The 26,259-nt window shown below is 32.8% G+C and overlaps 1 protein-coding gene across 12 annotated transcripts in view; it reads right to left on the bottom strand.

The window, feature by feature from the left end:
- Positions 1 to 26,259, bottom strand: part of LOC117100106 (MAP kinase-activating death domain protein-like) — a 64,525-nt gene that overhangs the window by 33,036 nt on the left and 5,230 nt on the right. For 10 of the 12 annotated variants that reach the window (XM_033239664.1, XM_033239669.1, XM_033239668.1 and 7 more), the window contains exons 3-7: positions 16,052 to 16,349; positions 12,742 to 12,873; positions 10,035 to 10,148; positions 3,726 to 3,806; positions 2,440 to 2,469 (exon numbers count right to left, since the gene is read on the bottom strand). In XM_033239664.1, the coding sequence (XP_033095555.1) occupies positions 2,440 to 2,469; positions 3,726 to 3,806; positions 10,035 to 10,148; positions 12,742 to 12,873; positions 16,052 to 16,349 (655 nt within the window). The remainder of the gene's footprint in view (positions 1 to 2,439; positions 2,470 to 3,725; positions 3,807 to 10,034; positions 10,149 to 12,741; positions 12,874 to 16,051; positions 16,350 to 26,259) is intronic. The other 2 variants (XM_033239670.1, XM_033239663.1) reach the window with 1 other exon arrangement.

A 26,259-nucleotide genomic window follows, 5' to 3' on the forward strand; every position in this document is an offset into this window, starting at 1 on the left:
CCCACTATCCTGAGCAGGTCTACTCGTCACTACCTGACAGTGACTTTTGCTAGGAATACAAGAAGTTACAATTCTAACAAATGTTATTATAAGTTTGCTTCAGGAATCTTGAGTATTGCATGCAAGAAAGCCTATATCTCAATAAAAAAAAATTCTGTAACTACAATAGTCTCCAAAGACTACTACAGGTTCTCATATTATTACACTATGTTCAGTCATCCAGTATGTACGATATAACACTGAATTGCATTGAACTTCAATTCAGGTATGCATAATGTATGTTAATATGTCAGATGCAGTTATAACATTGGAATATGCTGATGACAGGCTATCCATCTTGAATAAATGACATTCAAGGGACACATTAATTAAAGGCTACATATTATGCCTACAGCCTACAGCAAGAGGTAATAACATATTGATATTGTAAACAATGACCTACAGTATGTCCACCCTCTGGATACATCATGTCAACATATCCTTTAGTTAATGTAATTATTAATAAAATTATAAACATAAAGATTACTCATCATTCAATTTATTGATTATTTTCTCAAGTAGGTTGTGCGGGGAGTTGTAAATGTTGGGTTGGCATAGCACTGATGTGAAATATGTTATTGAAGCAGAACAAATAGATAAAAGAAAAATAAAGTAGACAGACACAAGAGGAGTAGATTATGTGATAGTTTGGACTATGAAAAGAAAAAGAGATAAAGAGATAAAATTATAAGATGGACAGAGAGACAAAGAACACAATATCTAATCTAATCTAATCATTTATAGCGCCTTTCTTTACAAATACAAAGTGCTATAAGTTTTTCACTGGTCATTGGGTCCACATGCTTATGTGTTGCTGCCATCTTGGCACAGGAGCAGGCAACCCCACCAGGTACCCATTTCTACTTCTGGGTGGAGAGAAGCAACGTAGATAAAGTGCCTTACTCAATGGCAAGCGAAATACACAGCGAGGGGATTGAAGCACGGACCACTTCCATATTATACAGTACAGTCTTCCACAGTATACAGTACAGCCAGTGAAAAGTAAATCAAGAAATTTTGGTAGGCTAGTAGACATGATAAGTGGACAAAGATAGATGAGAAGATAAAACATTTAGAGAGAACAAACACAAATAGGTAGATGGATAGACAGAGAAAAAATAGGGGCTGGATTTATCAAACTAGAAATCAGCTTAAATTCATCTTAAGTCCATTTTTTTGCTTAAGTCAAATTTATCAATATTGCTTTAACTTAAAAATTGCTTAAAATTAAAAAGTTGATTGTACGTATGAACCATCTTAGACGATTTTTAAGCTAAGATTTTGCTAAGATGGTTTGATAATTCAGATTAAGATATTTGCTTAGGGACATCTAAACTTTTTTGGCTTAAAAGATATTTGCTAAGATGAGACTGATATATTCCGGGCGTGGTGAACAGACTGAAATATAAAAATAAATTAGATAGATTTGTAAGGCTACAATATTAAATTGCAAATTGGATTTAAGTTTATAAATCATATGGATTAGTATATTTGATGTATATATCTGGTTTACTTTTATGCTTACATAAACTACAGGCCTACATATTTATAATTCTTCAAAAAACACTGTACTCATCTTACATAAGTAGCCACAAAAGCTCAGAAGGCCTTCAATCAAAGATGATGCGATAAATCATTGATAAACTATATGCTGTATTAACATTACTGTTTAAAACATTGAAGAAAGAATTCCTTGAGAGAAAACAAATACCAAGAGAATAACATAAAATATTGAGAATGGAGAAGACTTATGAAGGGAGAAACTAGATGAAAAAAGGAATCTATAGAAGAAAGATATTGAAGATATTCAAAAGAAAATAAATTAAAAGCCCAGCAAGGATAACCAGAAGATTCAGAATTTACAATGAGCCCTCAAATTTGTATGAGAAACACTAGGTTTGAATTAGAAGTGGCTTAAATGCATAATAATGTAGTACTTGTATCCATTTGTTTCTTAGTATTTGTCTTGTAGATAAACCACATATACTGTTGATAATGATATATAAAATCAACTCCACACTCTAAAATAAATCATCATCTTGAAAAATATCATTTTACCAATGAATATTTTAAAACGTTTAAGTGTACCATGCACCTCATTCATATAAAATCCCCAAAATTTTGATACAAAGAATAACATTAAACATGCTAAATTCATGTATAAAGCAGGCTAAAGCACCATCAAAAACTTGTAAAATTGCTTTAAAAAATATAAAAATGACATTAGGATATATATCATATTAATAAGCTATGCAAAATGCATTTGAACCGTTTGGTTATAAATTCTAATTCATAAATGCTCTACTATTGGTTAGGTATGGTAGCATGACATAAAATGAAAAAAAAAATGTAATGATAGCAAAATATTGATATCATTTGATTTTGATTAATAAAGCTTACCCCATTCTCAGTTTGGACCGTAGATACAATCTGATTGGGTAGGGCAGAAACAAAAGTAGGATGAGTGAGGACAAAACACACAAAACAATGTATATAATCTATGGTACTACAGGTATACACTTTAATTTAATGTCATAATTTTATCATGCAGTGGCATAGATCTGATGATAGAGGCATGCTATGTCTGAAAGTCAATAGTATGCTTTGCATTGATGAAGGGGAATGTCACTTCCCTCTCTTATGCCTCATTGTTTTTTGTAGGGGTGATGAAAGGGATCCTTATCTTCCAATACTTGGGTAATAAATGTAAGGTAAGAATATCATTGTTCACATCCTAAAAACAAAATGACAACCACAGAGTACAATTACTCCTCACTAAACTAAAAATTGCTTTTCAACATAAAAATTTATTTAACATCTAAAGTATAATTTTTTTTTAAATCATTACGGTAGTATTATATGTTTCCAATTATTACTTATTTGTGTGTAATTTTATTTCATGAATGTTGTTTTTGTGTGATTATAATACTTTTAATGTTTTAACTATTGTACAATACATTTAATGGAGTGAATACAGAATTATCAATATCAAATCGTAAATGTTTTTAAAATCTATCATTGGGACCAAAGAAAAGATTGTTTTTTCCCATACAGTACTTCAATCACAAAAAAAAAAAAAGAAAAAAAAATCCACTGAGAACATTGTAGAGACATTATTACTCATGTATCCTATTATGGATTTAACATGCAGTTTTCAAGTATACAATCTACCGTATCACAGCTCCACCATTAACATGACGAAGATATACTAGCATTAAGTCTGACTTTCATAAAATTGCAACTATGTCATTGCTGACACCTATCTGTATCGTTGATTGGTAATTTGACTCGGGCCTTGTTAATTGCATTAGGACCAGCTATGCTGTGCAACGATATTGGTGAAAGCAGATTAATTTATGGAAATTAGACTTTACATGCTAGGAAAATAATCGGACCGAAGTCTAGGGTTTGTATATTATCTCCTGTATTCAAAACTCCTTTTGATAGCCTGTAGGCCTATCACACCTTATGGCAGTGATGCATGTATTACAGGCTTACAATAGTGTACTAACACCAGAGTATACATAGCTTAACCTATCTACTTGTTGAATGTATTAGGGTCTTTTTCACTTTCACAATGTGCTGTAGATTTCTGTTTCTAATTACCTTGTTTATGTATAAAAAATGTTTTGTATGAACACTTTTTATAGCAACAACTTACTAAGTTTGCTTTCACGTAGTCTTACCTGCTTTAAATGCGCCCTCAGGGTCGAACCTTCCGGCTCTGGCAAGTCTGGTAAAATATTATCGTCAGTAGGTGGCACAATCTATAAAAACAAATAAAAGAAGAATATTAAGAGGAATACTTTTTCCTAAAGATTTTTAAAAATATCCTAGTGTGTGGGATATGGTAATTATTAATCTATTAAGGGAGGTGAAACGCTATTCATCAGAGCTACTGTAGAAAAAGTGTGTGCATGCCAAATTACTATATAGTGTACTGATATATTAGTAACTGGAGGCATTTCAACATCAAGCATATTTGTACCGGTGAACGCTCTTTTTCTTTCTCTGCTCCTAAACTCTGGAACTCTCTGCTTCCTCAATTACGTATCATTTCTGATCCGCAATTATTCAAATCTACTCTTAAATCATTCCTCTTCAAATAGTTCAACTTCTTTCTAACATCCTCCAGCGCCGGTGACAAGCCAGTTTTGTTTGCTTTAATAGGCGCTTTAAAAATGTGTATTATTATTATTATTATTATCAAGACAATTTGCATCTGGAAGGACAAAAAAATGTTTTCCAGGCCTGGTTGTGAAGTTGTTTCTATCCAGGCAGCTAGTCACTGTCCTATAAGTGCTCTTTTCCCCCAACATGTATAATATTATTGATTTAAATTAATCCAATGCTTTCAATCTATAGTAGATTAATGTTGCCTACAGCAAATTAAATGATATCTTATATTTAAAAAAAAAAATATTCATTAAAAATCAGTATTTAGTGTGAGGTTAATACAAAGGGCATTTGGAGGACATTATTACGGTTAACCACACAGCCACATCAGAAATAAGGTAATTTGATATTACTTGTTATTAAACTGACCTGATGGATATGCATGAAAAAATTATGTAAGTTACATACATTGTCACAGATGGTTATGAAGATGATTTAAAAATATATATATTCTAATATCTTACAGTAATTGACGGTAACAGAAATGGATATTTCTGCTGCCTCTTCTATCTCCTGATTCCTGACATGCAGTATTGCTTGACTTCCCAACCAGTGCCAAAGGTTATTGACACCATGACCAGGGGCAGATGGGTAGGAGCATAATGGGGAGGATGGGTGTAGCTAGTTAGGTGCATTAGATGGTAACTACATGAGTAATTTTTTTTCCAGTAAATTTTCAAAGGGAGATCAAATAATTGATAGGGGGCATGCATTCCCATGCCTCTTCCTTTAAATATGCAGTTCCCCCACTCCCAATAAATGGACTACTATACTTAGCCCAGTAGGTTCATATCACATCCTCAAATCTTCATTTTGAACTAGCAATCAATTTAAAACATATGGTTAATTTAATAATAACAGAAATTATTTTTATAATCCTAAAATCATTTATAATTTATAAGTACATTAACCTGCTGATTGTACAGGCAATATAAATTAATAAAACTACTTTACATTAAATATGGCCTTGGATATTCGATTAATAATATAACTTTATAATATAAACAACAAAGTGATTTTTCTAGAATTTGAATTTCCATTTTTTTTACATTAATAATTCAACTCAAGTACTGTACATGTCTCTTTCTAAACCTATGGGTTATTGATTAAAATATATGAAATAGCTATTTTCAACATTTGATATTTGTCTAGAAGCTGACAAGACAATAAAAAGTAAACTGTAACATCTTCAACACCCACACAGTCTTACGAAAATTACCTCCGCAGACTACAAGCAAGCAATCAATTGCGAGTTGTTAAATGGAAACCCACGATAATTGCAAATTTATCAAAACACCATTAAGCATGAAGGTTTCTCTGTAAGCATTCTTATTTATCTAAGGCTATAATTACTCACTGTATACTAAAAAGGTTCTATGTAAACATTCTTATTTATCTAAGACTATAATTACTTACTGTATACTGATGATTACAAACACCATTGTAATACTTTACATCCAATAATTTTAATATGAGGAAACTGATATTATCAAAAATTTAAAAAAAATAATATAATTTATTAAAAACAAAAAACTAACTAAAGAGACATTTATCATAGAATTTGGAATAGACAGTGAAAAACTTTATTAAATATGGATTGCTACCTCGTAGGGATCTACACCACATATTCCTTCTTTCTTCATAATTCATTGTTATTCAGTGGTGTACAGTAATAGCTATGAGCTGTCACAGGCCAAAGGCAGGGACCCAGACCTTTAGGGGCCTGAGATATTCATCAGCACTCTTTTGCCCAAAACAGGCCGAGCGGAGCCTTTTAAGAACCACAACGTGTAAAAAAAAACATCAAAATACACTTTAAACTTAAAAAATGGAGAAACAAATAGGGCTTTTCCCCATCCTCATTGGGCTCTACCCAGACCACAGGCCAAAGGCAGGGACCCAGACCTTTAAGGAGCCTGAGATATTCATCAGCACTCTTTTGCCCAAAACAGGCCGAGCGGAGCCTTTTAAGAACCACAACGTGTGAAAAAAAACCTCAAAATACACTTTAAACTTAAAAAATGCAGAAACAAATAGGGCTTTTCCCCATCCTCATTGGGCTCTACCCAGACCACAGGCCAAAGGCAGGGACCCAGACCTTTAAGGGGCCTGAGATATTCATCAGCACTCTTTTGCCCAAAACAGGCCAAGCGGAGCCTTTTAAGAACCACAACGTGTAAAAAAAAACATCAAAATACACTTTAAACTTAAAAAATTGAGAAACAAATAGGGCTTTTCCCCATCCTCATTGGGCTCTACCCAGACCTAGCCTCCAGCCTGAAGAAGACTTAACAGGGTTCTCAGGACTCTTTTAGTTACGTCACTGGTGTTACTGCATTGACTTCCTCTGTTTTGAAACTAATACCCTATTCAGACTAGCATCGCACTGCGATCGGTTTTAGCACTTGCAAAACCCAATCACACCAAATCACAATTCACAATTATGTATGAAAGCTCAACAATGGTAGTCCATAAGTAATCGATATCACAATTGATACCCATTGCAATTGGGTGCTACAATCTTTATTATTCCCGATTACCACGGAATCTGATTGCAAAGAATCCCAAGAAATTAAACAGGCACTGAGGTTAGGCAACAACTCTGTAGAGGTAGGTCAGTCACCGAAGGGCTAGAACTGTTTGACCTCCATGCTCTAAGTTTTTTTTGTCTTATTGGTCTGAATACACTCTTTGAGTGTGATCGGGAGCAGTCAATTTTAGATTACCGCCAATTACATTGCAACTGACTGCGATGGAGTGTATTATGAATAGGGTATAAATTAAGTTAGCTAGGTGAAAATTATGATCTAAATTTTATAGGATATTTAGGATTACTTTAGTTAGTTGCACAAGTATAATCTAAAAATTATGCACAATAAAGGAAGATAATGATGATTTGAGCTTTTGTATGTTTTCCATTTATTCATTCATTATTTATGTTTTTCGTTCATTCAATATTTATAGTTGAATATGATTATCTGATGTTTTTGTGCATTCAGAATAAGTATATGATAATGTCATACTCAGGTAAGCTGGTACAGTATTAGGCAATACAATACTATGACAATTTAAATATTTGAAAAATACATAAAAAGGAATTATTAGTTTCCAGTAATAATGTCACTACAATGGGTTTAAAAAATACTGTATGTGTTAATATAAAAAAAAAATCAATATTTGAAATGTACATTTAATTAAATACTGTAGCTTTTGGTCATTTAAAATTAATTATAATCTTTTATAACTGAGGTATCCAATATTTTTAATAAAATTTTTAATGGTTTTCTATATTTGGAATTTCACTGTAAAATATCAGAAAAAAAATATAGTTCTGTTGATACCTTCCTGGGAAATTGGTAACTATAAATTTGATCAGGTATATAATGAGCAATATTTCAATTGAATTTTTCAAGATATTTCCACGAACAGTATATTATGTTTATCAAAATATGATTATCAATGCTTCTTTCTAATCCTATCTTCATATATCATAGGTTGGTAGTTAAGATTATCTACTCAACATATTGCTATTAATATGTCAAATTTCTTGAGGCAATACGTCCTACATTTTAAGACATCAACAGTAATGAATTTGTAATGTTAAAAAACAAGTTTCATCCCACAGTTTATAGTACTAATTAACGAATTTCATCTGCTTTCATTTTCTCCATGTTAAGTAATCAATACATTTACCCTGAAATATTATTTTAACTTGTGGGTGTAGGTGGGTTTTTCTTGCATGGAAGCGAGTGGTATAGTACAGCTTGCCTCTCAATCTGTAGCTGGATGAGTTTCAATCTTAAAAATACTTTGCCAGATTTCCGCAAGAAACAATTACTTAATATTCCAATAAAAATTTTCAGATTAAAATTATCATTTCCCAATGTTTTCAATTAATATTGATAAAATGCAATTAATCAACTTTACAATAAATTAATCTAAATCAATAATTAATAGTAAATACCAGTTTCCATAATAAATTTAGATTCAGATATGCTTCGACAACATTTATACATAAAATTTAGCACACTTAGGTTTTGTCATCATTTTAATGATTCTACTGTACATCCAAAAGTAATGTTTGCTGGACATTGGATTATGATTACTACAGTACTGTGCTAATGGAAGACATTTTTTTGATTGTCAATTTATTGGAAACCTTAGTACCATTCTACAGAAACAGTCTATGTAATACTGTACATAGTCTCATTCATTTTGGTAAAATTGGTATGAATACACTAAAGGCCAACTCAGACAGCGTCGGCTGACGCAGCCCGACCCGCTTTATCGTCTGGGACAGTCTTAAGCCATCGTGAGAAATATTAAACACATTTAATATTCTACTACGCGACTGCCCCCGACGCACATAATCGCGTCTGCGTTCAACTCACACAGACCCGACGCGACAACAAATCGCGTCGGGCTGCGTCGGCCGACGCTGCCTGAGTTGGCCTTAGGGTGATAAAAGGAATTATAATAAAACTAGTCTGCGCTGATCAACAGTCACCTGTATGATTGAATTTGTAAACAAATGATAAAGAAAAACGTGAGTTTGGAAGTCTGTTTACAAGAGTATTATATCTAAATTCATGAATAAATACAGACATTCAATGAAGTATAATATATAACGTAAGCGCACTCTTGTGGGTTCAATGACAAATATTTGTAATGACCAACCCAAACTGTGGTCCAATATTTTAAAGTTTTAATGAAACAATGTGTTGAGTCAAATTTATCTACTTGGAAATATATACAAAGTCAAAAGGTTATTTCTAGATGCAATGTTGATTAGCACTATTTATGATTACCAATAAAAGTTTGACATTTGTTTTGTTTGGTGATTGAAAATACCTGAATATGGGATAATTAATCAATATATAATTTAGAACCATCTTTACACTACAATTATACTCATATGATTGTGAAATACTGAGTTTTTGCTGTTATGGTTTTAAATGTCATCTGTTGTACTATTGCATAATTATTACAATTATTAATTAATTTTTACTGTAACATTAATGTTATTTCCTCTACTGTACATAATGTAGTATTTGAAAAATAAAACATTAAGTTCAACTGTTACTCATGCAGATGTTAAATATCATTAAGATGATAATTATGGTAAATACAATATAAAAAGTGAAGATGATTGTAATGAGGATGATAATGATGGTGATGACAATGATAATGATGAAGGTGATAAATATGATAATAATGGTGATATAGATGATAATGATGAAGATAATAATGATAATGATGAAGATAATGATGATGATGATGATGGTAATAATGATGATAATGATGATGTAATGATTGCATAAAAAGAATATACAAATACAACAGATGGTTTAACAAGGTTAAAAATCATTTTATGGCAATAGAGTATGCTATTAGTAGAGTATTATTTATCTAAAAATAATCTACGTGTAATAGAACATTTGTGCTAATTATTTTTAGGCTAACTATACAGCGCACACCAGCCAAAATATGAGGCTTAACTGTAGGACCATTTGATTACATGGTCCAACATATAATTAACAGTCACACGTATAAAGACTCTGTGTTTGAATAACCACACTTATCATAAATAATACTATTAGACTGTGTTTAAATAACGACTTATCATAATTAATACTATTACATTAATTGCTAGTCTTGCTCCGTAAATGTCCATAATGCGGTGTAGTGATTCACTTGGTTCTTGTACACGACCTGCGGGATTTGGTTTATGGTTGATTTCATTTGCTTTTATTATGCAACGGTTACTACAAAGTGAGACTGTATATAATTATAACATTATATAATTATACAATACTTACCCTATTAGAATCTAGATCGATCAGCCAGACATCATCAGGAAGGCCAAAGTTATTCTTGTAAAGGAGGAAACTAGCTGGAATTCCAATGACAAAAGGCGTGGGGGCAAGTAACAACTGAAAACAGAATTATAAATAGAACGATCAAAGGGTTACCTAAACTTCTCTTGCAATGTTCAAAATTATAGCTAAAAATGATATTATTATCCAGTGATGATAGTCTGATTATGAAACCTGTTTTCAAAATATAGTTTACTGTATAGCCCTTTAATATCGCGAACCAAAAGTTTCGCGATTTTAATATTTGAAATATTTAGCGGTCTTTTATTTTTGAGCTTTTACAATTTCCAGTCATTTTTTGAACATAATGCGAAACCTACAATTATATTTTTCAGTCTATATTTTAGCTAGATCGCCCAATTTTGGTGGGTAATGTTAGAAATCTTGCAGCAAATGTAAGCTTAATAAAGTTGAACAAACTGTTTACAAAGAGGTGCAATAGTTAATTATCAACTACAGTAGTGAGAAATATCTGTATTATAGAAGAAATATAATGCTGTGATTTTTAATCCACTGAAGGTAGGTTTTTAATCAACTGAAGGTAGGTTTTTAATCCATTGAAGGCCTGGCTTAGCTTGCAGCACCCCTACTCATTCTGGTAGTACTCATACTACTGGTAGTACTATTCTGGTAGTACTCATATCCTAGTCTGGATATGTGAAGTGAAATGTGACGTAATGGCCTACTGTAGCTAGCCAAGCCAGCTTTGCTTTTTGAAGACAAAACTAACATTCAGAATTTTGCGATTTCTCGATCGTCGTCTTACCCCGAAAATTGTTAAAATTAAGGGCTTGTGAAAATAAAGAGCTTTACATTATTTATTATACTTTTACATCATTATATCAACCATGATACACTTTAATTAAATTATCCACATTTCACATGCACTGACACATAAAACGAACTACACCTGATAGTAAAATTAAAACACTAATATCCTCTCTTCATAATGAATTCTCATGCAGAGGGAAGGGATTATGTCCTTCAGGATTTAATACCACATAATCTAAGCAATAATTAAGCAGACAACTTGATGGTTCTTCATTCCAAATCTTTGAAGAACACACACATGCATGACAAGAACCGCTGTTTAATTTTGGAATTAAACACTTGAGTATAATGGATGCTGTGTTGCATTTCTTCTTGATTATGAAAATCTGTTTAATTAGTTTAAACAATGACATTGGGTGGCTTGTCTTATTACACTTCTCATATCAGAACCATGTATTAACTGGTTTTATACACAGATACGCCACAGATCATCCTTCTCCACGAATGATTTCACCAGAGTATACAGTAAATTCCTGATTAGAATATTGATAGCAAATTGGTAGTCATTCAAATACTTTGTGATAGCACAATTTCCTAAACTCAGGCTTAAATAAAATCCTCCAAACCTTCACTGAAGATTACCTATTAATTTCTTTTGCATCGCAAAATTTTTGGGAAAAATAATGCAAATGATAAAATGCGAGTAGCAACAGCAGTTTAATTTTTTTTTTTTTTTGTGCAGACTTTTCTTGGCAAAATATAAGCAAATGATGTAAATAAGAGATTTCACTACCTCATGTGATTTTGACTCACTGGTATTTAAATACCATTAAAATTTTATGAGAAAGTCGAAGTCAAGGTTATTAAAACATGCCACAATATCTGAACAGATTTACTGAAGGGCATTAATAAGTGAAATCTCATTATAATCTAATCAGTAATTTATTCATAATATAGTATTTAAATATTACACTGTTAGAAGAAATTGTTTCTACACAACACAAAAGGATTTTTTATTTCATTTTCAAGTTATTACATAGTTAAAACTATCACCATAAGTAATCATTTGTAATTTACATTGCATCAAGCTTGTCTCCATTAAATTCATCCTTAGGACTATCAGTATCAGGCACTTATGTATGCAAACAATGTGTACATCATGTATTTTTCAATTGAATTCAATTGTATTAGCAAGGTCAAATTAATGCGATCATGCATTTTATCATTGAGGCCAGCCTTCAGGTCGCTGTGAGAATATTGAACACTTGCACAGATAAGACGCAACAACAAAACGCGTCAGGATGCGTTGTACTATACTGTCTTTAAGTTGTCCTTCACATACAATTACTGTACACAGTGGTAATAACATTGTTATTGTTATTTGCATTGTAATTTGCATTTTAATTAGATATTTTGCTAATAATTAGATTTTATGTTGATTTGTATAATTGTAATTAGATAAATGTCCATGTTTGTAGAAATGAAAATCATTTGAATCTTGGGTCAACTGTATGATATTTGTGATTGAAAAAATCAGTCAAAATGCAATTAAATTGATTTGCTTTGGTTACTTTGTATTTTAATAAGAAATGAAATTTAGTAATTCCAAATTAATTAACCTATTAAATTTACTTTTCTTTCAGATTTTATTACAGCCAGTATATTTTAAATAATTACAAATTATTTTTAGAGGCGTACTATCGTCGTGCAATCGAAAGCTCTCTATCAAGATGGAGGAGACCTGTATAAAATTATTGCTTTATTTATTCTATGTGTTGTGAAGGTCTCTTTAAAGACAGATTTTGCTGTAGGGATTTACCCTTATTCAAAAAGGTTGAATATATGAATAAATAATATTAATATTATTGTTATAAATTACCTGTTCAGCAGATCCCATACATGTCGGTAGTAGTGGTATGACTGGAAACATGTATTCCATTGGGTAAATCATATTCACAAAGGCTAATACACTCATTGACAGTGCGTTGTAATCTCTTGACTGTAAAATAACCTAAAATAAACAATACATGACAATGAAGTACAGAATAACTGTTGTAGCCAGAAACGCTGTATTAAGCAAAGTAAAAACATCAATCAATTTCTCATTCCATCCTTTGTTTTTTTTATAACTGCCTCAACTTTTGTGATTTCTTTTTCAAAATTTTCAATTTTTTTATATTGAAATCCTTCTTAGTTTTGGAATAATGTATTATATGGTGGTTCTTATCGTCTATTTTGGCTTTAATGTACATCAGGGTTTACTTGAAAAAAAATGGACATCCCACGTTTTCCTTTACAGTGGGTGAACATTAACAGTAAAGGGGCTCATTAAATATTTGTTACAAATAATATAGTAATAAAAACTATTATGTCAATTGTCAGCCATCATCAGGTTCATCATCAGTGTACGTACATAGCGTGTAGTAAGCTCAATTTACATTGTTTACTGCAGTGCACTGTAAATTAAATATTATATTATCTCCATAATATATTCCACTGAATTATCCACGTAATCATATTACTGAAACAGTCGAGTGATCTTTTAAGGTCATTCTTTTGCTAAATATAGAATGCCATGCTTCAATCGTCATACACTTTTAGCACATACGGATCCATCCATTGATAATAGGATGACAAATTTGAAATCCTATTGCAATACCAAAGCTTACACCAAGATGGAGGTGAGTTGTGAGTTAGCAAAGTTGGATATTTTCACACAACTCTAAATATTTCACATACTTTAATTTTATTTGTTGATACTATTCCAACAAATTGTTTTGTAATGTTCTACCAGCTCTTAATGTATCAGTCACTATTATCTTGTTTCTGATTTTGATTCACATCTCAACCAAAGTATGTTTCTAAACCAATCTAGAATTGGTTTTATCGGTTGCTATACTCATTATACCAGATAATGGTTTATCCTAGCTCTTTCAATCCTGATTAAATCAAAAAAATTATAATAACTTATATAAGAATGAAGATCTTGGTGGAAAGATAAAAAATAATTTAATTTTATGAAGAGCAAGCGCTTCAAAAATTTATTTTTATTGTGATGTCTTTATAAGTTTAACACCCAGATACTTAAATATTAATAGCTATCACTCCGTAAAGTGTATACCTCTGCCCTGTGCCAAAATACCAAACAATACACAGGCCGGGAATGATGGGCGGCTATTATTTTCTGCCCTGTGCCGAATACCGAACAATATGCAGGCAGACTATTCCATTATTTTCTTTTATGCTTGGGGTTTTAAAAAAAATGAATTTTGGTGACCATGAGCTTGGCACCTTCCTTCCCAGAATTGTAAGGTCTCTTTCTTTGAATATTATATACAGTACAATTCTAATCAATTTTATGATAATCTATTCATTAGTTCTTGTGTAATCTCCCCTGCGGAGGTAAAAATGTGGTATTCAAATGGCTCTACAGAAACTGGCCCTTTATTTTTGAATTTTTATGCTGAAAGAAACAAAATTTCTTTAAAAGTAGTCAATAATGTGACACTGTGAATGAATTCAGATTACTAATAGAAAGCATATTTCCTTTCTTGCTACTCAGACAATCATGTTATTGATTACGCATTCTCCTTAAGAAGTCACTTTGATTGGGTTCATACTTCTGTTATTTATGGCAAAGTAGACTATTTGTTTATCTGAAACCTGCATTATCTTCACCAGTTCATCTACAATTGATATTTGGAATGGTTATTCAAACCATTTATAACAAACAATAATGGGCTTTTGAAATCCTTTAAGTATAATAAACCAAGATAGGTGTGTTATATAAACACTACAGTATTGTGAGAATACTGTGAAATAAATTCAAGTGAGTGAACATAATCTTTGAAAATAAGTTGTGCGAGAAACATTCAATAAGACGTTAATGACTTTTATTTTAACATCTGCAACGTACGTCATAGTACAATTGCGTTGACTACATTAATGGCAATTCTAAAGCACGAGGTGTGCAGAATCAACGAAGTGCTTGCGTCACTGAGTGCCACAGTGATCGCTGATGCGTGACAATAAGCGGTTGTAGTGTTTATTACATATTGACCGCAGGTGAAATTCTTGAATTCAGTTTAATTCATTATAACCACTCTCTTTGTTAATATCAACATATCTTCGTACTTATACCGTTTCATTTTTTATGGTGTTTAAGAAGCTTCCTTTTCAATCCCATGCTTCAAATCCTACGGGTAATCAATTAGAATTTTTTTTTTTGAATAAATCAACTCCACACTCTTTGTTTCAAGACTTTACAGCAGTTTAATGAGCATTACAGAATCTTGGCTATCCTATACTTTGTAGGTCACTCTCTGATAGTTGACTTGATTACATATTGCAAAAAAATTTTCATCAACAGCAAAGGACTCACAACATTGAGGAAATCATCATTTTTTTCTATATGAGAGTAAATTGGACGAATTGTGACGCAAAAGAGTCAATTTCTTGAACTAGAATTTTGTAGACACAAACATGTGGATTAAGAACATGCTTCCTACTTGCTGTATAATTCAAAACACGTAAATTATTACCCATAGGTATATAAAGCTGATATACAATGCAAAATAAACATTGACGTCAATGCACCCAAATAAGATGAATACTGCTCAGTAAATTAAAATTATATAACTTGTTACTCTCTCTTCATGGCTAGTTAAGAGGAGCAATAGAAGTAATAGCCATTGCCGGAAGAGCAATTGAAGGTGAAGCAGGAGGGGATATCCCTCAAGTTCAATATCTTCCCCCTCAGCTTTCCCCCAAGAATAAATTCAAATTATCATTCAATATTCTGTAATGATCCATCAAGTAGAAAAAACTGATATTGCGGTTGTGCCGAATAAGGAGTGGGAGTAGCAACAGCCATATTCTTTCAATGCTTTCCCTATAATTTCAATAAAGAAAGGGATAAAACTAAAAGAAAAAAAAAAAATATGTACATAAATAAAAGAAAGTATTCTTTTACTCCCAATCATTTTTTTTTTTATGTCAGCCTTCAATATGGAAATCAGTGTTGCACTACATACCGGATGATTTTAATTTACCAATTCAATCATTCCTCTATGTGTATTTTATGGTGAAACAAATAAATAAATGAAATAATTGATTGATTGATTGATTTGTTAAAAGTAGAGGGAGAGCAAAAAGTAACAACTAGGAACTAGACAAATTAAAATTCATACCTTATTTTCTAGAATGATAAGTGTTAAGACCTTAAGACAAGTCTCAACACCAAGAAGTTCCAGTGGTAGATGCAATGGATAATCGACCAATGAGAATCGAGTATGATCTGGCAATGCAAATGTCAGTGGAGATTGTAGGTTGTTTGGTAAAACATCTAGCTCTACTCTCGTCTTCCCCGGCACGGGTACAGGAGCGCTGAGTAACCGCAAGATCCAAGTTTCAATTTCCCGGATGTCGTGCCGAACCATAGCAGGAATCTCATTACAGATTCCAGTCAAGACACCCCAAATTGAATCCCTGGAAAGATAAATAATATATATAAATGATACAGAAAAATTGCAACTCCCGGAATAAACTCCCGGATCATACTAAAACCAACTTTAAATCTATGACACTTTCAAATTTTAAGCATTCTATTTCAAATCCTCAATAATACCATCTTAATTTAACCTGATTTTTTCTCTTACCTTGCATATCCATATTTATTATTTAAATTTTTTATTTTTCTTAAGTTTCTTTCCATGTTCCTTTTAAATCTATTTTAATTTGTAGTTAAGTTATCCATCTTTTTTGGTTACCATATGTATATATCTGCTTTTAAAATTTTTTAGTTAAGAACTGAACCACTTTGGAAACCAGTACTATGTATTGAAAGTGTATATTCAGTATAAAGAAAGAATAAATAAATAAATAAAAAATTAGGCTGATACTACCATTTGTTATAATATCTACATAAAGCTTTAAGTACAGGAAAAATTCACAAATCCATAGCATTAGTTTATACAAATCGGAGATAAATGTAAATAAAGTGGTTGGATTGGATTGGATGTATTCGGTGTACATGTAAGATAACCCACGAAAGTGTGAAGAAGACTTATTTCCAGTGGGGACCTTCTAGTGGTGATTGGGGAGTCCACCAGGAGGCAATCCCCTACACTTTTCAAAAGAATGTACTGCGTTTCTTAACATGCACACATGCCATAATGTACACAGGACCAACGGCTTGAATGCGTGCGCTATTGTAACTGAAAAATACAAGAAGCAACACTGGGAATTGAACCGGGGACCTAGATATCTCCATGGTTCAGTGCACACATAGTGGCTACCACCAGATTAGCCGACTGAGCTAAACTGCTTAAGCGTGACTTTCATATTTCACTCATGAGTGGGTAAATTCCAATAATTCAATGAACCCTGATTGCAAGTCTCTCCTGGAAATTGTATGATCACCCTATTACACAGAGTTCTTACTCTTTGCCACCCCTCCCTCTTTTACCACCACCTAAAACCCACTAAATCTTTATATTAATGATAATTGTACTATTATTGCTGTTTTTTATCAATCATTAGGATTTTATACCAACAGTAGCCAGTGTAATACCTGTACCATAATACAGTACTGTTCAGTAGGGCCTACATTCCGATCGTGGATGTGAACAGAATCCACTGATAGGTATGATTGCTCAAAAGCCTTGAGTTTACTCCTTCCCTTCCCAACTACTCTCTTATACTTTAGATGTAGTCGCCATCAACGAAATGGAGTAATTCTGTCAGCTACCTTTGTCAAATTAAAACCCTTCTCAGTCATAAATACTTTTAAGGTGGGTAGAATTACTCAGTGTTAATGTGTTTCTGAGTGGATGAATGACATCAACTAAAGGCAACTTAAGCTGAATAGAGAACATTAGCAATAAAGCAAAGTTGAGCAGATGACATCAACAAAACATACAGAAATGCAATTCAAATTAAATAAATGACAGGACAATGAGGCAAATCAAGTTAATTGCCTACTTCTTCACATCCTTCTGCAAGTGATTGTACAATTATAGTTAAACTTTGCCTAACTCAAATAATTTCTAAGTCAAACTTATTTTACATGCCAAATTGTTGTGTTTTCCATTAATTAACAATCTGTCAGTCAAATTTTTTTCAATGGCATTTTGGATTCGACTTAAGCAAGTTCAACTGCAATTGAAATATTTGGAAAATTGCCATTATACAGGGACCTATCCAGGGTACACAGTGTTAAAATTTTAAAGCTTATTCTTGAGCCAATACAAATTCTTTCCTGGGATCACTCAAAATGAATACTTCTAAATGTGTAAATATGCATCAGTACACGTTATACATAGGCCTAATAGAACACATAGGCTTAAGCGTGATTTAAAAAAATCTTAAATCCATAAATCTCAGGCCAGGTCTTTTAAGATACTGTAGAAATGCATACTGTGGTTCAATTTCGTTTTTATCCTTTTGCAAGTTTCTTTAAATGTTTGTTTAATAATTCTAACTAATAGTAATAATAATAATAATAATAATAATAACAATGATGATGATGAGATAGTAATAATTGATATTAATATTAATAACAATAAAAGTGAAGAAAATTGTGCTAAATGCGAAAAAAAGTTGTGATTTGTTGATCATAATATAGTATATATAGTTAAAGCTTAGTAAGCTATAATTAGGCCTAAGTTGTCCTGGATATTAAGTAGATCCCTGATAAAAGATCATGAGAAATTTGTTGGCGTTTCATTTTGACTTAGATGGTAATGTGATGATGATGAATTTTACTATATAAAAGTGTCATTTCCGGCCATCTTGAGAGGTACTATTTCCTCAAATTTTCTCACCTCAGCCCCAGCCATGGTGGGCTGAGGTGGTTGTGAAATCACATTTTTGAAGTATGCCTACAGTATGTAAAGTACATACTCAAAGACAATGTTTTTAAGATTGTTTTCTATGGTATACACACACACATTAATAAGATCTCTATGGTTTTCAAAAATCCCTGATAAAAGATCATGAGAATTTTGTTTGGCGCTTCATTTTGACTAATGGTGCTGTGATGATGATGAAGTTTACTAAAAGTGTCATTTCTGGCCATCTAGAGGTACTATTTCCTCAAATTTTCTCACCTCAGCTTCAACCATTGTGGGGCTGAGGTGGGTGTCGACTCACAAAATGCTCTCCCCTCCACCTTTCAAAACAGATCTGTTCCCTTCCCTGGGTATGACATTAAACTCCATCAAGTCGGCTCCTGATGTATGTCTTAGTGACTGCTGTTTGTTTTGAGGATGTGATCTGGTTTTTCATGTACATTTTTTTGTGATTATGACTATTCTGGATAAAGAATGTTTTGAGCAGAGGTGGATTCAAGGCCCCCCCCCCACTTCATTTTTTTAAGGAAAAAAAAAGAAAAATATATTCAAATTGAAGTGCGAGAGTGTAATTTCCGGCCATCTAGAGATGCCCAAATCATAAATTTTATTACCTCAGCCCCAACCATGGTGGGGCTGAGGTGGGTGGTTCCTCGGTCTGTGAAAGTCCCTCCCTGGTACACCTCTCTTTCGAATTCCTGGATCTGCCACTGTTGATTTATTATATAATTATTTTTGCACTTATTTATAATGTGTCTATTGCAATTTTCACTTTATCCTCTCAAACAGTCCTAAGAACGTTCAGAGTGCGCTACTTCACAAGGAGATTCGCCCCCTTGACCCTGCCGGGGTCATGCGTAATTCGCATAACGGCTGATAGCTGCGGTTCCCAATTTTTTCAGTTCGAATATTAAGAACCTAAACAAATTTTAAGCCAAGGAAATTATAAGGAAATTTGCACATACCCAAAATTGGCATGCCATAGTTATTAAGCTAGCCAATATACAAAATACAACTACTTAGCCATCAGTGTAAAAATCAACAAGATGAATACATGATACATCTTTCATTGCAGTAGAACATCAAAACTTCTTTGTTTGTTTCCACAGATAACTTTTAGGACACTTGATAATTTCTAACCTAAACAGTTTGGCTGTAAAGAAACATTCAAAAGTGGTCCCATTTTGTCAATTTAGTGGACACTAAAGAAATTATTAGTGGTTTCCAAGTCTTCGCCCAGACTATGCCATTTTTCAGACATTTTCCAAGGTAACCTTAAATTATTTTTACTAGGAAACTCTGAGAAAGCTGAAAAAAAAAAAGAAGCAATCCTTACGTTACCACATCAATTTCGGGGGCTATGTAAATGTCGATCAAACGCTGTGTGTACCAGCATTTATAAAATTTGAATAATTTGAATGCAAACATCATTGCATAATTAACTGGCTGACTGTGAGTTTGAACTTATGCCAACATATGATAAAGACACTGCTATAGACCTACATGTTGAGAATATCATAAACCTTTTTTCATTCTAACATTTATTTCAGAAAACATACAAAACATGCAAAAACATACAAACACATGCAAAAACATACAAAAAACATACAAAAACATATAGGAACATGCAAAAACATACAAAAAACATACAAAACATGTATAGGAACATGCGAAAACATACTCCAGTACAAAACATAAAAACATAAAATACATACAAAGAAATACTTTAATCAGAAAAACATGCAATATCACAAAACATGACAACAATGTCCTTCCTAGCACAGTTGTTCCTACAAAGGGCAACGCAAGGCACGAATTGAGAATAAAATACAAAATAAGCATTAAAATTCTTTACTGTAGTAGAAACATTCATTATTTGTAATAATTGCACAGTTGTAAAGTTAATGTACTTAATTCCAATTAGAATTACTAGAATAAAATATTTTCATTGTTAATAGGCCCAAGTGTACATGAAAATAATACTGTACCATTCATATTCTTTAATTTGACTGGAAATCAATTTAAGATAAGATTTTTGTAGAAATCTGTAAAAAGTAAACAGAATTGTTTTTGATCTGTGTGGCAATGGAAGTTGATAACCTCTGTGATCCTTTTTGATGTTACATGCATAGATTCTTCATGTTACTGTCTACAGAAGATATATATTTAACCTTAGACGAGACCTTTTTTATATATTTTTTCGTAAACCCACCCCCAGCCAATACTGTATATTGATGATTTCAAATAAAAATAAAATTTTATTTCTGGACAATTAGCAAACCCGCTGCCAAGAAAAACTAGAATTTCAGAAAAAATGTAAAAGTTTTTTCTTTATTATTATTATGCCAGCCGCTGCCTTGAAATCTCCAAAAATAAGATAATTATTAATTACCTTGCCAACTAATTATTAATTAATTAAATTTAAAGCATTTAACCATCCCTATACTACAGTACACTCTTTACATTCATACTACAGTAAACTCTTTACATTCAACAATTACATTTCACTTTTTTTTCTCTTCCATCTGGATGTTTCTGGCAAAACCATTTGCTAAATAAGAAAGCAAAATTTTATTTTTATTTTTGTTCCCCTCCCCCCCCCCCCCCCCACTCCTCTATCTTTAAAAATATAAGTTTGCAAAACATGGTGTAAGAAAGTCTTGCCTTTGTTGTGTTATTGTTATTATCAATTTTGACCTACAGTACACTTACATGTATCAACGATGTATTAAATAAAAGTGTGTCCTTCACTAACAGAGTACAACAATCACAATTCACAATATATTGAACACAATACAAATACTTTACAGTATGCGAGAATACAGAGAACTTTTGTTGTAAGGTATTATTAGACTAAGAATTGAAGACATGGAGCTACTATGATTATAATAATACAAAATATGTGAGGTTACCGATAATAGATGAAGATTTGGGTCAATTAAATTCAATATTTCAAAAGCCTTCATAGGCTAGTTCATTATAAATAAACAAATAAAATCCAGGATTTTACCTTAACCCTTTCACTACGTGTACCCGGCAATGCCGGGTATAAACACATATTGTTGAATTGCGCGTACCCGGCACTACCGGGTATGTAGAAAAAATATTGTTAAAAATCAGGAAGAGGTTCTGCGCCCTCTATAGTTTTTTTCTATGAACTATAATTAAACTTTTATCGGAAAAAAGTGTTTTCGAGTGGTTAGGCGTAAAATGGCGGGTGCACAGCCTCAAAACAGACGGTACAATGTCGACGAAGCTATGGACCAGATCTTTGCAGATACGGATAGTGAAGATAACTTTGAATTGGATGATTCTTGCATTTCTTTTCCCCTAGTCGACCATGATAGTGACGACAGTGATTCTAAGGACGAAAACGATGATTCTCTCAACTTATAAGAGACAGGTATATGTACAGGGCACTCTCCCAATACCGAGCCCCCAGCACCCCCACTCCCCCCCGGTACGATGTTCGTTTTTTCGGAAAAATCGGTTTGTGGAACTTTTCTAGTGAATCCTTTCTGAACAAGGTAGACTCGTTAGGGCCTAGCCTATATGCTGAAATAGGCTTAGCATAGCCTAGTGAGTACAGTATGACTACAGTAGTATGAAAATTTAACATATTATTTAACATACGTACAGTACCTGTTGTTTAGCTGTACTGCAAACCAAATAATAAATACTGTACCAATAAAATGAATGCTTATATATTATTTTTATGTGCATTTTCGTTCTGACATTTTTTTCTAAACACAACACATTCTTTGTGGTCACGAAAACTAACATGGCCTAGCTCGAGGTAAAGACCAAAACCTAGGCGCCTATGACCTACTAATTACAATTTGTTCCCTTTGATGCTTGAGTAATGTCTGATTTTTTTCACCGGAATATAGGCCTGCAGGCCTAGTTTTGGATAGGCCATTGAATCACAGGAAATCCCTGAGTATAATACTTTCCCCCACACACCCTCCAAAAAAAAACCTCCCGCCCTCATTAATTTTTTTTTTAAAAGAGAGTGATAATCTAATAATTTTTTCTATGTGCCCATAAATATTCCCTTCCTTTGATGCTCGAGATAATGTGTGATTTTTTCACCGGAATACAGGCCTAGGCCTAGTTTTGGATACGCCATTGAATCACAGGGCAGTTGTGTAATTAGAGAAAAATTAGAAACTTTCTTTAAAAAATCCTGCCTACAGGCTTGTACAGTATATCAAACACACAGACACAAACTTACAATCATACTGTATATAGCCAGAAACTAACCTATGGACACATTATCCATATGCCCCTAATATAATCTTATCATGCTGCATAAAAGAATGATATTTTTGAGCAGGTCCTGATACAAGCAATGTGTGGGTGTAAATTATGAGTACAAAGTGAGAAATGTACAGTTGACCTGTATTAAAATTTCATTGATTTTCACCAACAAGTCAGGAGAGAAAAATCTATAGATATAGGACAAATGCATTGTAATACACGTTTACATTGCTCACAAAGTTTACAGGGTCATGTACAGTCATCTTTTCAATCAGGAACCATAATTGAGTATTGAATCTAATACAAAACATAAAAGTATTTCCCATTGTATAATTAATTTTCTAACATTGAGGTACTGTACACAATGTTTAGGTATATAGCTGCTACTGTATGTGATTTTTATATAATGGGTAGTGTACTGATACCTTTTCAGAATTGTGTCCTGACAGAGAAAAATATAAGGCATACCAGCTTTGCTTCAGTTTAGTAGAATTTGGATGATTATAGAGAAAAACATTTTGCCATACCCTCCTATATTAATAAGTAATTAACCTACAGGTTGTGTATCATACACTAGTGGAAATTATTATACAAAGGTTACTGTACATTAATGCATGAAAAAAATCCTAAGAGCCTACAAGAAAAATGTTTGACAGTGACTTACTTTTGAGTTTCAAGACTTTTGAACTTCAATAGTGAAAAGATACTATAAAAAAATGCTAGCAATTTAAAAATGCAATGGAAGTATTACATAATTCATGGTTCCATGGCTTTGATGCATTATAACATTTGGTAGTATGATAGTATGCAATGTGTAATAACAAATATTAAGTATTCCTAACAAAAATATTCAAAACTATTAATTCAAACACAAAAATTATAATTTAAAGTTACTAAAAAAAATTAATTATCAATGTTTACAGTACTATTCTGTAAAATGGAGTAAAGGGAAAAATCGCATGTAACCTGTATTCACAAATTACAATAACAATGTTGAATAATATTATTGTGTCACACAAAAATTGTAATGATTTTAGCAAAAGGCAAACCTGAAATCAATCTGCAAACATAACATGCACGTACACTGCACACAACACAGTAGCGCAGTGTGAGCAAAGACATCAATTATGCAAATTAAATCCTGGAAGAATCAACTATTGAAACATTGACCTTTGTACCATTTCAACCAGGAGTATAATGTAATATTTGGAGATGTATTTTAATTTTTTGCATCATTTTTCTGTTGAACTCACAAATTATTGAATGAATGAAAACTAGTGGACCCAGACTTACCATCAGGCACCTAACTCTCAATGGCTCTATAGCACGGATCAGTCTCTTCTACCGATTCTACTATGAAAATGTAGGTTGCGTCAAGTGGTCTAAATGCAAGGGAGGCCTCAACCTCCGTCTCAACATTGGTACTGCGTCAAGACCCTGCTTGCTCGTACCTAGTTATCCAACTTCTTGGGTAAGCCCAGAGCATCAATTCTCTGGCTCATGGAATACATGAACAAGCCACTTTTCTATGCTATTAACACCCACCTTTAAATTTGTAAGAGCTTACAGATAATGTTTTCATCTAAACCAAGATAAAGCTGCATCTGCATCGGACCAAAATTCAGACCATGTTTCTTATGCGCTAAAGGCCAGCGCCCCTTATTCTTACACACTGATTTATTTTCGGATTCAGTGTTAATGAGGCTTAATGTACCTAAGCAGTGGCGTTTCTAGAAGGGGGGGACTAGGGAAGCCTCGGGGGGAGGGGGGAATAAGAAAAAGGAAGAAGAATAATTACACGCCACTCAACCTAGGTAAGACCAAATAGAACAGAACATAAGTAAGACCAAATAGAACAGAACATAGGTTAGGTTTTGGTCCGATGCAAATAGACTAGAGACCTAGTATCAAAGTCGAGACCTAACCATTAGCACTATCTGTTAGCGTCTGTGTGAGAATCCCCTAATCGGTTAGTCCTAAACCGTCACCAGGATCTTAATACGCTCATGGTTAGCAGGCGCTATCGGTTACCAAGTTGAGCGTGTTTCTATCATCAAGGAAATTCAACAAAAGGACGCACATCTCGGGACATCAAAGACACTGGCAAAGACATTCTGTAATTAACCGTCAGTGTGTGACGAATGACCCACAATAATGATTATCGTGCGTCGTGCGGTGATTATAAAGACCTAATGATAATATTTTGCTCTAACATAAGACTGAAGTTATATTCTTTATTTCAACATTAACTTTACCGATGTTGTGGTGTATTGTTGTTCATGAGACTCACTACACAGAAAAAATAAATAAATATTCTGTATCTACTCAAATGTTCGTTTTGTGCACCTTACTGTAGTCCAACATTGTCAAAATGACAGTTTAATGTTATATAAGAATATGAAATTTTATAAAAAATCGCAAATTTTCAATTGCTATAACTTTTAATAAATTTTGTTGGTCAATTTTCATGAGTCAAATTGCAGTTTATAGAAGCATTTAACAAGCTTGAGGTCAAAAGAAATCAGATATAACAGACATTGCGAAGTACCCAAAATTAACAAAATAGTAACACCATAAAACGTATGGCATGCATTAGACTAATAATTGACATCTGTACTCGCAACTAGTATCGAATTGTCGATGCCACAGTAAGGATCAAAGTACTGTACGCACGCGCTATGTTTGAGAGTGGGGATGTGCGTCCTTTTGTTGAATTACCTTGCTATCATTAACCAATCACACATACTGTACGCACTTCCAATTTCCAGTTTTCTATTGGCCATTGGTCCCACCATCATCTTCTTCATCTGGATAGGGGAATTTCTTGGACGCAAGGGTGAGCGTGTTATGTTATTTATCTGGATCCTGCAACCGTTAGCTGGTGTGTGTGAACATAATAAGACCATTTATAGAGCACAACATAATGGGATTAGCAAATACTATGGAGTCAAATATCATGGAACCTATTGTCTGTTTGGATTAACCAGCATTGCTTGTATATGAACCGGAAACAGAATTATCATATACAATATGGTGTCAAATAGGATTAATATGTAACATCATATTGCTCAAATTTGAGAGATAACAAAACACTACTAATGCAGTAATTTACATTAAAATATACAACATGGTTGATTAGTAACCATGAATGAAAAAAAAATGATTACACTATCATTATGATGGTAGAAAAGGGAAGTACAATATTTGCTCCAAATTAAATACTACTGCATAATCATGATTTGACAATATTATATTACCATCTGTTGTAGACTATCTCCTAAAGGGGT

This window comes from Anneissia japonica, unplaced genomic scaffold, assembly GCF_011630105.1.
Source record: "Anneissia japonica isolate Jap-2015-1 unplaced genomic scaffold, ASM1163010v1 scaffold241_len727266_cov204, whole genome shotgun sequence".
NCBI classification, from domain to species: domain Eukaryota; kingdom Metazoa; phylum Echinodermata; class Crinoidea; order Comatulida; family Comatulidae; genus Anneissia; species Anneissia japonica.